Source organism: Sorex fumeus, unplaced genomic scaffold, assembly GCF_029834395.1.
Source record: "Sorex fumeus unplaced genomic scaffold, SorFum_2.1 ptg000097l, whole genome shotgun sequence".
Taxonomy (NCBI): domain Eukaryota; kingdom Metazoa; phylum Chordata; class Mammalia; order Eulipotyphla; family Soricidae; genus Sorex; species Sorex fumeus.
The window spans coordinates 1,763,016-1,778,344 of NW_026606154.1; the positions used below are offsets into that span (position 1 = coordinate 1,763,016).

General features: G+C 48.8%; 1 protein-coding gene across 2 annotated transcripts; it reads right to left on the reverse strand.

Moving 5' to 3' along the window:
* Nucleotides 1-665: 665 nt before the first annotated feature.
* C1QTNF2 (C1q and TNF related 2) lies at nucleotides 666-14,629 on the reverse strand. Of its 2 annotated transcripts, none has more exons than XM_056133115.1 (3): nucleotides 14,526-14,629; nucleotides 7,704-7,956; nucleotides 666-1,416 (listed from the first exon to the last, which is right to left on the reverse strand). In XM_056133115.1, exons 1-3 carry the CDS (start codon nucleotides 14,598-14,600, stop codon nucleotides 803-805), a joined length of 942 nt encoding a protein of 313 aa, XP_055989090.1. In that variant the 5' UTR covers nucleotides 14,601-14,629; the 3' UTR covers nucleotides 666-802. The 2 variants fall into 2 exon arrangements, with proteins under 2 accessions (XP_055989090.1, XP_055989091.1); XM_056133116.1 differs by lacking the exon at nucleotides 14,526-14,629 and adding an exon at nucleotides 12,743-12,812.
* Nucleotides 14,630-15,329: the final 700 nt, after the last annotated feature.

Genomic DNA, 15,329 nt, shown 5'->3' on the forward strand with positions numbered 1-15,329 from the left:
AAGCATACTCTTTGTGTAGTGCTGAGGGTATGGGAAAAATGTAGTACACATGTCTTGAATGTGTGAAGATCTGAATTTTATTTATTTATTTATTTATTTTTTGCTTTTTGGGTCACACCCGGCAATGCACAGGGGTTGCTCCTGGCTCTGCACTCAGGAATTACCCCTGGCAGTGCTCAGGGGACCATATGGGATGCTGGGAATCGAAGCCGGGTTGGCCGCATGCAAGGCAAACGCCCTACCCGCTGTGCTATTGCTCCAGTCCGAAGATCTAAATTTTACCCCCAGCACTATATATGATGCCCCTGAGCTCTCCCAGAGTCCCCTGGGTTATCACTATAGCTTACATTTTTAGACTTTACTGGATGTAAGGACAACTAAAAAAAAACAAAAGCTAAAAAATGTTTTTAATGTCTTCCCTGTCTCCTGTTATTCCTATTCCTCCTGACTATGGCATGTGCATTTCTGTCCTAAAGTAGTAAATAAACTGCTTGTACATTTATCTCCCATAAGAATGAGAATCCACCAGGACAGAGTCTGTTTCTGGCTGTCATGTTCCCTGATGCACCTTCAAAACAGTATGGCGCTTCACACAGTAGACACTGATGAATTTGTCACCACATAGATGAAAGGATGAATGCACAAGCTTGGATTTAATGGTGGAAAATAAAAAGAGGCAGAGGGAATTGGCTTGAATCTCAAAGTTCCTGCTCCCAGTCCCACAGTGAATTGTGGGGTTTTGCTCTGCAAGCACCAGGCCACAAATTTTTTCCCTCCGGGAGGCATGGCACCGTCTGTTCATCTACACCTCATTGGGGTCCTCCTGGTCAGCATAAATGAGGAAGCCGGTGAAGAGGCTGTCAGTCCAGTAAGGATCGTAGAAGAGCCCATTTTGTTCTGAGTAGAAGATCTGCAGCCACACCTCATCCCCCTGTTTGAGGGCCAGGATGGTGGAGCCTGAGGCCACATCATGGTTGCCTGTGTTGGCGTCAAAGGTCCTGATGCGATACTGGCCATTGTGTACAAGGCCAATGGCCAGGTGCTTATTGGCCAGAGTGATGTCATACGTGAAATAGTAGATTCCCGGCACACTACAGACAAACTTGCCACTGGATGTGTTGTAGTGGCCACCTTCATTCATCAGGATTTTGTCAAACTTGATGGGCAGCCGTTCCCGTGGGTAGCTCTTGGTCACTGCCACTGAGAAAGCCGACTTGGCTCGGCCACTGCCACAGCTGCAGGGACCTGGGAGGCCTGCGTCCCCCTTGATCCCCTTGGGTCCTTTCTTGCCAGGAGTGCCGTGTTTGCCTGGGGCACCTCTGACCCCCTTGGGGCCTCGAGGGCCGGCCCGCCCAATGGCCCCGGCTTTGCCTTTTGGTCCTGGCTTCCCCCGGTTACCTGTCCGACCAGGTGGACCTGGAAGACAGAGCAGCTGGTGTTATGAGGGGCTTTACAGAGTCAGGTAGAAGCTGTGGGTTTCACTTTCCATCCTTAAAAAATGAGTCTTTGTACACCAGAAGAAATAAAAGGGCTTTGGAGTAGCACAGAAATGGGGGCAAACCTGGATGGCATAACCTACAGCCCTTCTCTTATCTGGAAAATGGCAATGATGGTTCAACAATCCACCTTACCCCCAGGAGGATCCCTTCTAAGTCCCCAAGAAATGCCCCAAATCAAGGACAGCACCCAACAGTGAGTATATATTATTTTTTCCCTTTATACACAGCTATTACAAAGCTAAATTGATAAATGAGGCATACTAAGTTTTAATGTATTAGGTTAATCACGTGTCAAAATTGAAATAAAATAAACACAGTCAGAAACTTACTATAATTATAATTAAATAGAACTATACCAATAATTCACTTCAATTAAAATTATATAAATGTGATCTTTCTCTCTTGTTCTCAAGACTCTTACTGTGCATATTTTCATGCTATTAATTGAAACTACTAAAAGAAAACTTGGATAACCATGGTGGGGGAAGACTGCTGTTCTCATCTTTCAGAACCAGTATGCATCCGGCAAAAGGATTAATGGTAAAACCCTTCTCTTTTCCTGCAGGACTGTGCTGATAGCAGTTTGAGATGATAACTAGAAGAAACCTTGATTTCAAACAAGTGAAATCCCTGACTAGTTTCCCAGATTCCTGTCCACTTTTAGTGAATCATTAGTTACAGTGGCAAAAGCGATGAAAAAATGCCCACCCAAAGGGAAATAGTTAAAAAAAAAAAAGACAACCTATCCATACTCTGCAATTCAATATAAGAGTTAGAAAAACGAGGCAGATTCCCATGCATCTATTAAAACTTCTCTGAGATATTTAATAAGGAAAAGTACACAGTAGAATGTGTTTGTTGAGATGAAACCACCATACTTATTCTTTCTCTAAAGTGAAAAAAAAATTTCAAGGCATAAGCTCTCAGTTTTGCTGGCATTTATTGTGGAAGATTTCCCTGATAATGTTTTACTTTAAAATGTCTCTTGATTTTCAAATTCTTCATTTTAAATGTATGTACCTCTAAATACTAAAGTTTTGGTCAATGACTATATGGGAAATATGTATAATAAACAATACAGCACTTTATTCTATTTTTTCAGTATTAGAGATCAAACCCATTCATTCATATATGCAAGATAAGTGCTCTACTGCTGAACTATATATGTTCCAATATAACATCTAATTTGTTTATTGTTATTTAGCTTTCGGGTCACACCTGGAAATACTCGGGTTATTCCTGACTCTCTACTTGGGAATTACTGGTGGTGCTCAGGGGACCGTATAGGATGCTAGGGATTGAACCTGGGTTGGCCAAGTGTAAGAAAAACTCCCTACCTGCCCTCTGTACTATCACTCCAGTCACAAATTTTACTTTTTCTTTTTTTTTTTATTTTGGGGCCTTACTCCTGGCTCTGTGTGCAGGATCATTCCTGGCAGTGCTCAGGGAACCATATGCCATGCCCGGCATTTGAACCAGGGTCAGCTTCTTGCAAGACAAGTGCTTTACAATCTGTATAACCACTTTGGTCTCAATATAGCATATTGTTTGTTAATTTTTTTAAATTTAGTATTTGGACTACAACCAGTACTGCTTGAAGGTTACTCCTAGCTCAGTGATCCAGTGGTGCTTGAGGGAACATGTAGTGACAGGGACTGAATCCAGGTCTGCTGCATACAAACATGCTCCAGGACTGGAGAAATAGTACAGTGGGTAAGGCACTTGCATGCAGGTGATCTGGATTCTATCAGCATCGCATATGTTCCCTTGAGCCCCGCCAGGAATGATCCCTGAATACAGAGCCAGGAGTAAACCCTAAGCAACACCAGGTGTAGCCCCTAAAACCAAAAAAAATAAAAATAGAAAACGACCCAACCATGTGACATATGCTTCAGTACATTGAGCTATCTCTCCAATAGAGCAGTATAAATAAAACATACACGGGTAAGCATTTGAGTCATCCAAACTCAAGTGTACAATTAGTGCAGTTTTTAAATAGGCAGAATTGGGTGAAACTATTTAAAAAGCATATCACATGCCAATCAAGGAGTCTACTTCTGGAGATTGCTGGTTTTACAGTACAATCTTCACATCACCATACACAAAGCAACTATCCGCTAAACACCGAATGAACTAGGTAATCTGGAAGCAGTATTTTGGGCATTTTATAACCTAGCAAAGTACTCTGCTTCACATACATGCATTTAATTGTGATGTACAGTTTTGGGTTATACATTTAAAATGTTCTTATTTAAGTAATTGGGAAATCGATTTCAAGTAATATGTGCTCACTGAACATCCAATTTTCAGGAACACATTGTTTATGTCAAATGCCTGGCAATGCCTAGTATTATCATAGACATATTTAAATACATAGAAAAAGACCAGGAAAGCTGTATGTCTCACTAATTAGTAGTGATACCTCTGATGAATGGAGTGATTGTTTTTTAAAAATGTTGTGGGGGCTAGAGAAATAGTACAGGGGTAGACTGTTAGCCTTGCATGCAGCCATCCTCAGTTCCATACTAGGTACCCCATATAGTACCCCCAAGCACCACCAGGAATAATTCTTGAGTGCAGAGCCAGGTGTAACCCTTGAGCATTGCTTGGTGTATGACCTCCCCCCTCAAACAAAAAATTGTTGTGGTGGCCATATACTGAGTGGTGTTCAGGAGACCCTACAGTGCTCAGAGAGCCATGTGGTTCTGAAGATTGAACTCAGGACCTTGAAAATGCACAGAATGTGTTCTACCACTTGAGCCAAATCCTTGGGACTAAGGATGAGAAGGGATAGTAATTGAGAACTCTTGCTTTATTTTCTTTTCTTTGAATATATTACAATGACCATGTAATTGCAGTTTATGTAACTAAAAATAAAAATAATGGAGAAAATACAAATCTAAAAGGTATTTCTCTGGTGAAGGGATGAGTACTGAAACATCCCCCGACTGGAACCCAATCATGAACAACTTTGCAACCGTGGATCTCACAGTGATTCAATTAAAAAAAAAATAGAAGATTTGAAAAAACTGTTTCTCGCAAAATGAAGATAAACAAAGATGAGAGGAAGGTCTAAAAAAGAGGAGTAAGGGGCTGGAGAGATAGCACCGCGGGTAGGGAGTTTGTCTTGCATGCGGCCGACCCAGGTTCGAGTCCCAGCATCCCATATGGTCCCTTGAGCACCGCCAGGAATAACTCCTGAGTGCAGAGCCAGGAGTAACCCCTGTGCACCGCCAGGTGTGACCCAAAAAGAAGAAAAAAAAGAAGTAAATACAAAAGTGATTTTGGGTTAGAGTTTTAGGGAAAGGCAAACAGAAAAGGAAGATTATCAGGATGCTACCTTCTTGGTTACCTTTTGAAAAATTTCAGGGAAAGTGACTTGACTTGCCTTTTCAGGGATAGTATATGTGAGGGGGAGAAGGATTGGATATTACTCTCTACTAGGCCTGAGTTGACCAGGCTTTATCTGGGCTACACAACTCAGGACTTTTCATTTCTCCACACTAACTTTCTAGGGGTGTTGAATTAATTCTCAGCAGAGACTTAATACATGATAGGTAAGAACTCATGCCAGATCCAAACCTACATTTTATAACTTGTGGTCAAGAGGGATAGTCAATTGCAGAGATATACCTATCACTGTCCCCCACCGGGCTGGAGTGATAGCACAGTGGTAGAGCGTTTGCCTTGCGCACAGCCAGCCTGGCCGAGCTGGGTTCGATTCCTCTGCCCCTCTCAGAGAGCCTGGCAAGCTACTGAGAGTACCGCCCCCATGGCAAAGCCTGGCAAGCTCCCCGTGATGTATTCGATCTGCCAAACACAGTAACAACAAGTCTCATGATGGAGACGTTACTGGGCCCGCTGGAGCAAATCAATGAACAATGAGAGGACAGTGACAGTAACAGTCCCCTACCATTGCTCTAGGATCCAGGGAACATCAGGGATACTGGCCAGTTCTACACTCATGAGTCTACTCCCCCAAGGTATTCAGAGAATGAGGTACCAGGGAAACCAGTGCTTAATACCATCATAACTCAAGCTACAACCATTACCATTTTATTTATTTTGGTGTTTTTTTTCCCCCCCGGTCATGTTTTTCTTGGTGATACTCCGGATTTAATCCTGGCTTTGCACTCAGGAACTACTCCTGGTGGTGCTCAGGGACATATGGAACGCTGGGGATTGAACCCAGATTGAATGCACGCAAGGCAAGCACTCTACCCACTGGCAAGGCAAGCACTCTACCCACTGTACTATCACTCCGGCCCCCTATTAACACTATTTTAAAAGTCATTAATGAGAAATAAAACAAAACTGTATACTTGATGATTCTGCTAACAGCAAAAAGTAGTTGAGGTAAAAAGTGAAAAGTATTCAGGGGCAGGAGGAATGTCAAGACTGAGAAGGCCCGCAGAGAGAATTCAATGTGTCTGCATGCCGCCTGAGAAACACTGCCCTTTACCACATTATGTGGGCCCAGTGAGGCTGTCAATCACAGGGACCAGTGATTGTCACCACCTAGTCACACCCACTCAGGGGAGGGCACATGACTCAATCCTATCAGATGGCGGTATCACCTCTGCTGGCAAAGGTCTAGAACAACCAAATGTTTAAGGAAGATGTTTATGCTGAGACTGGCTCTTTGGAGAAAGGCACGCAGCCCCCGCATAGCCATAACCGGATTTCCAGTCTTGGTGTGAAAACCCAGTGAGGGGTGAGAAACAGAGTCATGACAGCAACATCTGCTTCTGAATCCTGCAGTTCCTGTCATGTGAGCCAGTGAATTCCATCGGGTGGGGACATAACATTCCAATGGTGGGGGGAGGGATGGGGGAGGGAATGGGAGGGCATGCCTCTTATCATTTGCTCCCAATTAAATGGTGAGTATTTGAGGAGACTTCCCTTCATCACTGGAGCCTCTGTGGCAGGAACACAAGATTTAGTGCTCACTCTTCCTTCCTGTAGGTTTTAAATAATGCACTGCTCTGGCTTTTTTTTTTTTTAGGTCACATCCGGAGATGCTCAGGGGTTACTCCTAGCTCTGCATTCAAAAATTACTCCTGGCAGTGCTCAGGGGACTATATGGGATGCTGGGAATCAAACCCGGGTGGGCCGTGTGCAAGGCAACCGCCCTCCCCGCTGTGCTATCACTCCAGCCACTGCTCTGGCTTTTTAAATAAACACACGCTTGTTTCCTAACAGAACGAGATCAACGCCAGGTTGTTGTTGTGTTGTTGTTAGGCTGGTAATATATTCTAAGGTAAAGGTAAAGGCCCTCCCGTTGATCGTCAATTTGCTCGAGCGGGCCCAGTAACGTCTCCATTGGAGACTTTGTTGTTACTGTGTCTGGCATATCGAATACTCTCGGTAGCTTGCTGGGCTCTCCGAGAGGGGCGGAGGAATCGAACCTGGGTCGGCCATGTTGGCCACTTGTAAGGCAAACGCCCTACCGCTGTGCTATCGCTCCAGCCCAATATATTCTAAAATATATTTATTTATTTTGCTTTTGGGGTCACACCTGGCGATGCACAGGGATTCTTCCTGGCTCATGGACTCAGCAATCACTCCTGGCGGTGCTCGGGGGACCATATGGGATGCTGGGAATCGAACCCGGGTCCGCCACGTGCAAGGCAAACGCACTACCCACTGTGCTATCGCTCCAACCCCTGCTCTGGGTTTTTAAATAAACACACACTTGTTTCCTAACAGAACGAGATCAACGCCAGTTTGTTGTTGTGGTGGTGGTGGTGTTGGGCTGGTAAATATAGTCTAAGATTTATTAACTTATTTTTCTATTTTATTTATTTATTTATTTATTTATTTTTGCGTTTTGGGTCACACCTGGCGATGCTCAGGGATTCCTCCTGGCTCGTGCACTCAGCAATCACTGCTGGCGGTGCTGGGGGGGGACCCCTATGGGATGCTGGGACTCGAACCCGGGTCGACCGCGTGCAAGGCAACCGCCCTCCCCGCTGTGCTATGGCTCCAGCCCCTCATTTATTTATTTATTTATTTTTTTAACCACACCTAGCAGAGCCAGAATGCAGCGGTGGTGGGATCCAGCGGGGCCTCCCTTCCCTTAGGAGAAGACCCGTTTGCTTATGACTCCCCTCAGTGTGTGACACAGTGTCACCCCCCCCCCACCCCCACCCCAGTCCCCCCATCAGCGGGAACTGCCCTCCCCCCCCAGGGGCTCCCTCTTACCTTCCTCTCCGCTGTCCCCGGGGTCCCCGTCGGGGCCGTCCTGGCCGTCCTGGCCGGGGAAGCCCATTCTTCCCACGGTCCCCGAGGGTCCCGGCGCTCCCGGGGGTCCGGGGGGCCCCTGAGGGCCGGGCAGGCTGCAGACGAGCTGAGGGGCGCCCTCGTGGGGGTCCCCGCGGGCGGAGGCGGCCAGCAGCGGGTCGGCGGCACATGGCAGGGCGCAGGCCAGCAGCAGCCAGGGCAGCATGACGGCCACCTGCGGGCACACACGGACGCCGTGAGAGGGGCCGGGGGTCGCGCCACGGGCGCCCCGAGACGTCGCTCCAAGGAGGCGGCTCCGCGCGGCCTCGCGGGCCTGGCTCGCGCCGCCGGAAGTGGCCACGCGCCCCTCAGGGGACAGACGCGCCACCCCGCGCGACACGCACGCTGCTGCGGTCCCGCATGGGGGGCTTCGGGCAGCCGCCGCGGGGGTCGCCACCAGCAGGTCCCCGGGCCTCGCCAGAGCCCCTTCCCCGTGCGGGTCTGACTGACATCCGGGGACTCACCGGGGCTGCCATCCCCGTGCAGTGCGGGTCTGACTGACTTCCGGGGTCCCGCCAGAGTCCCCTTCCCTGTGCGAGCCTGACTAGCCTGACTGATATTCCGGGGCTCGCCAGACCCCTCCGTCCCTGTGGGGGTCTGACTGACATCCGGGGACTCGCCAGATCCCCCTTTCCCGTGAGGGTCTGACTGACAGCCGGGGACTCGCCAGGGCGGCCAACCCCCGTGCAGGTCTGACTGGCATCAGGAACTCACAAGAGCCCCTTCCCCCTGCGAGTCTGACTGATTGATATTCCTGGGCTCGCCAAACCCCTCCGTCCCTGTGAGGGTCTGACTGACATCCGGGGACTCACCAGAGCGCCATCCCCGTGCAGGTCTGACTGACATTGGGCCCGCCAGAGCTACCATCCCCGTGTGGGTCTGACTGACACCCGGGGCCCAGCCAGTTCCGCCTTCCCCGGTTGGAATCTGACTGACATCCAGGGACTCACCAGAGCCCCTTCCCCGTGCGAGTCTGACTGATATTCCGGGGCTCGCCAGATCCCCCTTCCCTGTGCAGGTCTGACTGACATCCAGGGACTCACCAGAGCTACCATCCCCCTGAGTCTGACTGACACCTGGGGCTACCAGGCCTGCCATCCCGTGAGGGTCTGACTGACATCTAGGGCCCCGCCAGAGTGGCCATCCCTGTGCAGGTCTGACTGACATCGGGCCGCCAGAGCTACCAACCCTGTGAGGGTCTGACTAACACCCAGGGCCCCGGCCAGATCCCCCTTCCCCGTGCGGATCTGACTAACATCCGGGGACCCACCAGAGCCCCTTCCCCATGTGAGTCTGACTGACATTCCGGGGCTTGCCAGACCCCCCCTTCCCCATGCAGGTCTGACTGACATCTGGGATCCCGCCAGAGCTACCGTCCCCTCTGCAAGTCTGACTGACACCCGGGGCCTCGTCAGAGTCCCCTTCCCGGACAGTTCTGACTGACACCAGGGGCCCCTCCAGAGCTACCATACCCGTCTGACTGACATCCCGGCCTGCCAGAGTCCCCTTCCCTGTGCAGTCTGACTGACCCCCAGAGCCCCTCCAGCGCCCCCTTCACCATGTGGGTCTGACTGACACCGGGCCCCGCCAGCGCCCCCTTCCCCGTGCGCCTCTGACATCCGGTGAGTGAGCCAGCAGGCCTTGTGCTCGGGGCCTCTCATCTGGGCGCTCAACTCTCCACCATGAGTTTTGGACCAAAATTCCTGGCATGTGCCGCCAGAGAGGAGGTAAGGCACGCACCTTGCATGTTGCTAGTCCAGACACTACAAATGGTCCCCAGAGCCCAGCCCCAAGGGTCACTCTTGAGCACTGGCCGGCAGTGGGGCTTCTCCTGGATTAAGTCGGGTGCCTGTCAGAGGCTTTCGGTGAGAAACTGTCACCACTGTCACCTCTAGCCCCACCTATCCTTAACCTGAACCAAACTCCCAGCTCCAAAATCGTCCTGCTATTTCGCCTGGTATTTCATCTACATTACAGAAAGTGTAAAGGCGGGTTGGGGGTGGTGATGGAGAGAGAGTACGGTAGGTAGGGTAGGGCTCTTGCCTGCTTGCTCCAGACTTGGCACCCCATATGATCCCCTGAGCACTGCCAGGAGTAAACCCTGAGCAACGCTGCACACCGCATGTGGCCCAAACACTTTTTTTTTTTTGCTTTTTGGGTCACACCCGGCGATGCACAGGGGTTACTCCTGGCTCTGCACTCAGGAGTTACTCCTGGCAGTGCTCAGGGGACCATATAGGATGCAGGGAATCAAACATGGGTCGGCCACGTGCAAGGCAAACGCCCTACCCACTGTGCTATCTCTCCAGCACTTGGCCCAAACACTTTAAAAAATAACGAGTAAGGGGGCTGGGGAGATGGGGAGATAGCTTAAGGGGATGGACTGCATACTCCACATGTACTAGCTTAAGATGCCGTTCCCTCAGCCCACCCCGAGCTCACCCCAGCATTAGTACCAAGTTAGCAACGACTTCCAAGCAGTGCTGTGTGTCTCCCCTAAAAAAAGTGGAAGACCAAAATGGGGTTCTAGAGGCAAAAGGAAATAGCTCAAGCACATGCCTAGCAAGCAGGAGGCTCTGACTGCAATCCCCAGCACCGCAAGAAAAAAAAGTTAAAAGAAAATTTAAAAAGAAGTTGAGTCATGTCACATTAACGTTTTTCTTTTTCTCTTTCCTGATGAAGATGATTTTAGTAGCATTTATGAAATTGTATGCATATGCTTTATTAAACAAAAATTTAGTGTGTGAGCCCAATACTGTCCAAGCACTGTGCTTAAAAGCTAACAGCGAAACAATGAATGGAGAGATAGTAAAGTGAGTAAACGCTTGCTTTGCATGCCTAGAGCTTGTTTCAGTCCCTGAGAACATATGGCCACCAGAGTGATACTGAGCACATACAATTGTGGCCCCCAAAGAAAATTTTTTAAAAACTGCCCCCTAAAACAAAACCCCATGTCCCGAACAAACACAATTATACCAATGCAGAGTATGTATTCCCTGCTCTGGAACCATGGCGGCAATGTCCAACTTGGATCATTCGAAGAACAGAACTAATTAGTACTGTAGCACTGTCCTCCCATTGTTCATCAATTTGCTTGAGCGGGCATCAGTAACATCTCCATTGTGAGACTTATTATTGTTTTTGGCATATCGGATACGCCACGGGGAGCTTGCCAGGCTCTGCCATGCGGGTGGGATACTATCGGTAGCTTGCCGGGCTCTCCGAGAGGGACGGAAGAATCGAACCCGGGTCAGCCACGTGCAAGGCAAACGCCCTACGCACTGTGCTGCCCTACCCACTGTGCTATCGCTCCAGCCCAACAGAACTAATTATATTTTTTAAATTCTAATTAATACTGGTTGTTTTTTATTTTTTTATTTTAAAGTTTACTATGGTGAAGGCCACATTCAAGCTGTTCCTGGGCAAGAATGCAAGGTCTTTCACCTGAGTTACACACCTCTCCTAAAAATGACCATTTGAGGGGCCAAAGCAGTAGCACAGCAGGTAAGATGTTTGCCTTTCATGGGGCTGACCCAAGTTCTATCCATGGCTGACCCAAGTTCTATCCATGGAATCCCATATGGTCCCCTGAACGTACAGGAGTAATTTCTGAGTACAAAGCCAGGAATAAACTCTGAACAATGTCAGATGTGGTTCCAAAACAAAACAAATCAAAATGGGGCTGGAGCAATAGTACAGTGTGGGTACTCAGCGCTATTTGCCTTGCACTCAGCCGACCCAGGTTCAATTCCCAGCATCCCACATGGTCCCCTGAGCACAGCCAGGAGTGATTCCTGAGTGCAGAGCCAGAAGTAGTAACCCCTGTGCATTGTCAGGTGTGACCCAAAAAGCAAAAAATAAAAAATAAAACAAACAAAAAAAACCAAGCCATTTGAATTTCTTTTATGAAAGATGGGATTTAACCTCATGTAATATCACTCCAGTCTTGTTTCTGACCTGTCATGCAGCTAAAATATAATTTTTTAACACCTAAACATTTTTTAATTTAATGAAATACAATTTTTGACTACATAAAAGTTCATTCTGAATGATTAAAACTATTGCTTATAGCTGAACTAAACACTGTTGTACTTCCTTTATTATTATTTTTTCCAAACATATTTTTTTTTTCTTTTTGGGTCACACCTGGCGATGCACAGGGGTTCCTCCTGGCTCTGCACTCAGGAGTTACTCCTGGCGGTGCTCAGGGGACCATATGGGATGCTGGGAATTGAACCCAGGTCGGCCGTGTGCAAGGCAAACGCCTTACCCGCTGTGCTATCTCTCCAGCCCCTCCAAACATATTCTTACTAAGGAAACTAATATAGTATTTTCATTTGTTGAGCTATCTATATCACTATTTTCTGTTTTATTTATTTTGTGGGAGGGCCAGATTTGGGGATCGTACCTGACAGTGCTTGGGGAGTGCTCCCTGCAGTGCTCTGGGTACTACATGGGGCCAAGGACTGATGCATGTAAAGCATGTGCTCCAATCCTTTAAGAAACTAGGATTGCATCTCTGCATTATCAAATATATCATACCTATTTATCCTATGGTGGTGGCTGGTCCATAGGATAAATAGGTATGATATATTTGATAATGCATTTATCCTATTAATTTTACTGACGCCATAAATCTGTGCTCCAAACAGGTTGCATAAACAGCAGAGATTGCAGCCAGCCTGACAATCGTGTTACCTGTTATGTGCATGATGCACTTGGAAAACTGTGCTTCAGATGCTTTGAACACCCCCACCCCCACCCCTGGCCCAGGTCCTCTTTGTCTACTTGAGGAGAGTCTTGAAAAACTGGGCTGAGTTGCTGGGTAGCTGAGACCCATCAGGATTCTGGAAAAGAAACCAGATTCTTCAAGTAGATTTGAAATGGTTTGCAAAGTTACAGTCTGCAAATATTTTGGACCAGGGAGAGAGGCGGGAAGGAAGTGGGTGCAAGCTGCTCACCCAGGCAGAGGAATCCCACAGAGAGCTAGATGAAGACGGGCAGGAAACAGGCAGCTGGGTGAGAGAGGAAAAGAGAAGGGGGTCATCTGTCCCAGCTTACCACTCCCCTCTCTTCGGACCTCAGCTCTCTCCACCACGCCTGTCCTCACAGAGAGAGGGCCTGCTGCTCTCCCGTCCCAGCACCAGCCTCTTTGGACAACAGGGGGGCGGTCTCAGTGACAGCTGGACCAGGGCTGGGTTCTGGAATGCTCAGGGAGGAAGGGATTTCTCAGAGCTGGAGCCTAGTGGTTCCCACACTCCCGGCAGCTGGAGACAGGGTCTGTTTGGGTAAAGGCTAACAGCTGAGGGATGGAGTTCTGCTTCCAAATCTATCCAAAAGGAGAGAAACATCTCCTTCTCTCCAGGGCACCTCCCAGAAAAACAGGCTCCAAATTACCCTGTTCCCAGTGCTCCTCCTGATGAGTCACCTCTCACCCTCTGGCAACAAAACCTGGGGGAGGGAAGAGGCAGTCTAGGGGAATCAGACAACTTAAATCCCCAATCTTGTAGAAAAACTTGGGCAGATGGACAAACTATCCCAAACCCTTCCATTACAGACTGGGAAACTGAGGCAGAGGCAAACAGATTTGACTGGTCATCTATGTGAGAAGTTTTGCACCCAAATTATATGAAGATCACCATAAATCCTATGAAGGTGGGAAACCCATTGTTCCATCTTTCAGAAGTGAATGCAGAGCTCCAAAAGTATTTGTCCCAAGTCAACCACTCGGGGAGCAAGGGGCTCTCGACACACCGATGGCACCTTGGTGGTCTTCTCATATTGTATGTCCTGTTTTCTAGAAAGAGAAGCTGAAGCACAGAGAGGATAATACGCTCATGTTTACACAACTAGTTCATGGCAGAAGTTATATTTGAACTTGGTTTTGGCTGACCCTGATGGCCAAACGTTTTCCATTCCGTCAGCATTTCTTAGATGTTTGCTCTTAAATGTCTCTTTCCAGAAGAGAACTTGAACCTAAGCCAGCACTACCCATAGTAAGAGACACATTTCTTTGGTAGCTCATCTTATTTTACACACACATACACACACACAGACACACACACACACAGAGACACACACATACACAAACTGGAAAAGTGATGTTTTTCCTCCCCCCTCAGAATACTGAAGAGAATCAGTGCTTGAGGAAAACCGCCCTCCTAGAGGCCCAGGCTTGGTTTAGTTGAGGTGATGGTACTGGGTAGCCTCCTGGACCCTAACTTCCCACCACAGTCCCCCTGCAGTGTTAACGGGGTCCTCCCAGGTGCTGATCCAAAAGACCAGGGAAGCACATGTGCACCCCAGGCCTGCAAGCTCCTTCCAGTTCCTCCAAGGGCCTCTTCCTTGGCCTCTAGCTCCTGGCTGCCCACCAGGCCCCTGCTGGCTTCAGCTGGGAGATTGTTTAAAACTTAAAAACATCTCAGCCACATCACATCCTGGTGGGGCTTGCTCCAGAGGCTGCTGGCTGCAAAAAGCAAACATCTGAATCCCAGATTGGTCCTAAGGATGGGGAGAGCAGCACCCCCAGCTCCCCTCACCCTCCACCCTAGCCCCGCATCCTCTGGTCAGCCCACTCCAATCCAGCTCCGGAACAGCCTGGGGTGGCCCCACCTTAGGCCAAGCTGACTCCTCAGCCTTAAATATCAGCATTTAAGTCCTTTCTTCACAGGCAACTGCATGCCCTCAGGACCCAGACTCCTACTTACAGTTTCTCCAAGCCAGACACCAGCTGGCCCTGCTTACCTGATTCCTGGGTCCTGGTCTTCCAACCGAAAGGCCACCCCTCGTGTGCAGGGTGCCTTGCTGATTACCTGCCATATTCCACGAACTTCCAATTTTCTTGCACACACCGTGTGCTCGTGAAATATTTGCTTAATTCACGAATGTTTGAGACCTCGAGTCTGCCTGCGGAAAAGCCACTGCAGAGAAAAAAACAAGGCTGTGGCCTAGATCCAAAGGGCAGGGCTTCCCTTGGATTCAAATACATTTTCTCCCTTCCCCGCTGTTCTAACCCAAACCAGACAGAACCGTTCTCCCTTCCAACCCTCCAAGAGCCGAGGCCCAGTCCTCCCACACCTCCCAGTGCAGGCTTGCAGAATCTTTTACCTCTAGGAGGTGCACCTCCGAGATCTGTTCTAGCCATCCTTCCTCGCCTCACTTAGCTCCTAAATCGTCGTTTTCTGCTGTGCGTTAAACGGGGGAAGGTTGCCTTGTCGCCATCCTGCTGCAGGGGAAAAATATTAATTTGGTTATCCCCCCACACATGGTAAATCATAAGATTCTAAACCCAGAGGAAGTACTTATGCCGGGTTTTAATTTACCCGGTCCGGGCTTCTCATGTGTCAGTTAAACAGCTAATAATTCATAAATGCTCGTGTTCGAGGAGAATACCAAGAACTACAGCGTCCTGGCCCAACACCCACCCAGGACAGAGCCTTTTCCTCCTGCTTCTGCCCCTGATCCCGAGGACAGGGTATCCCCCTTGGTTCATCTACCCAGACTGTAATGTAGGAAGGACTTCCGGCTCTGGCTGACCTCCCCCAAAGG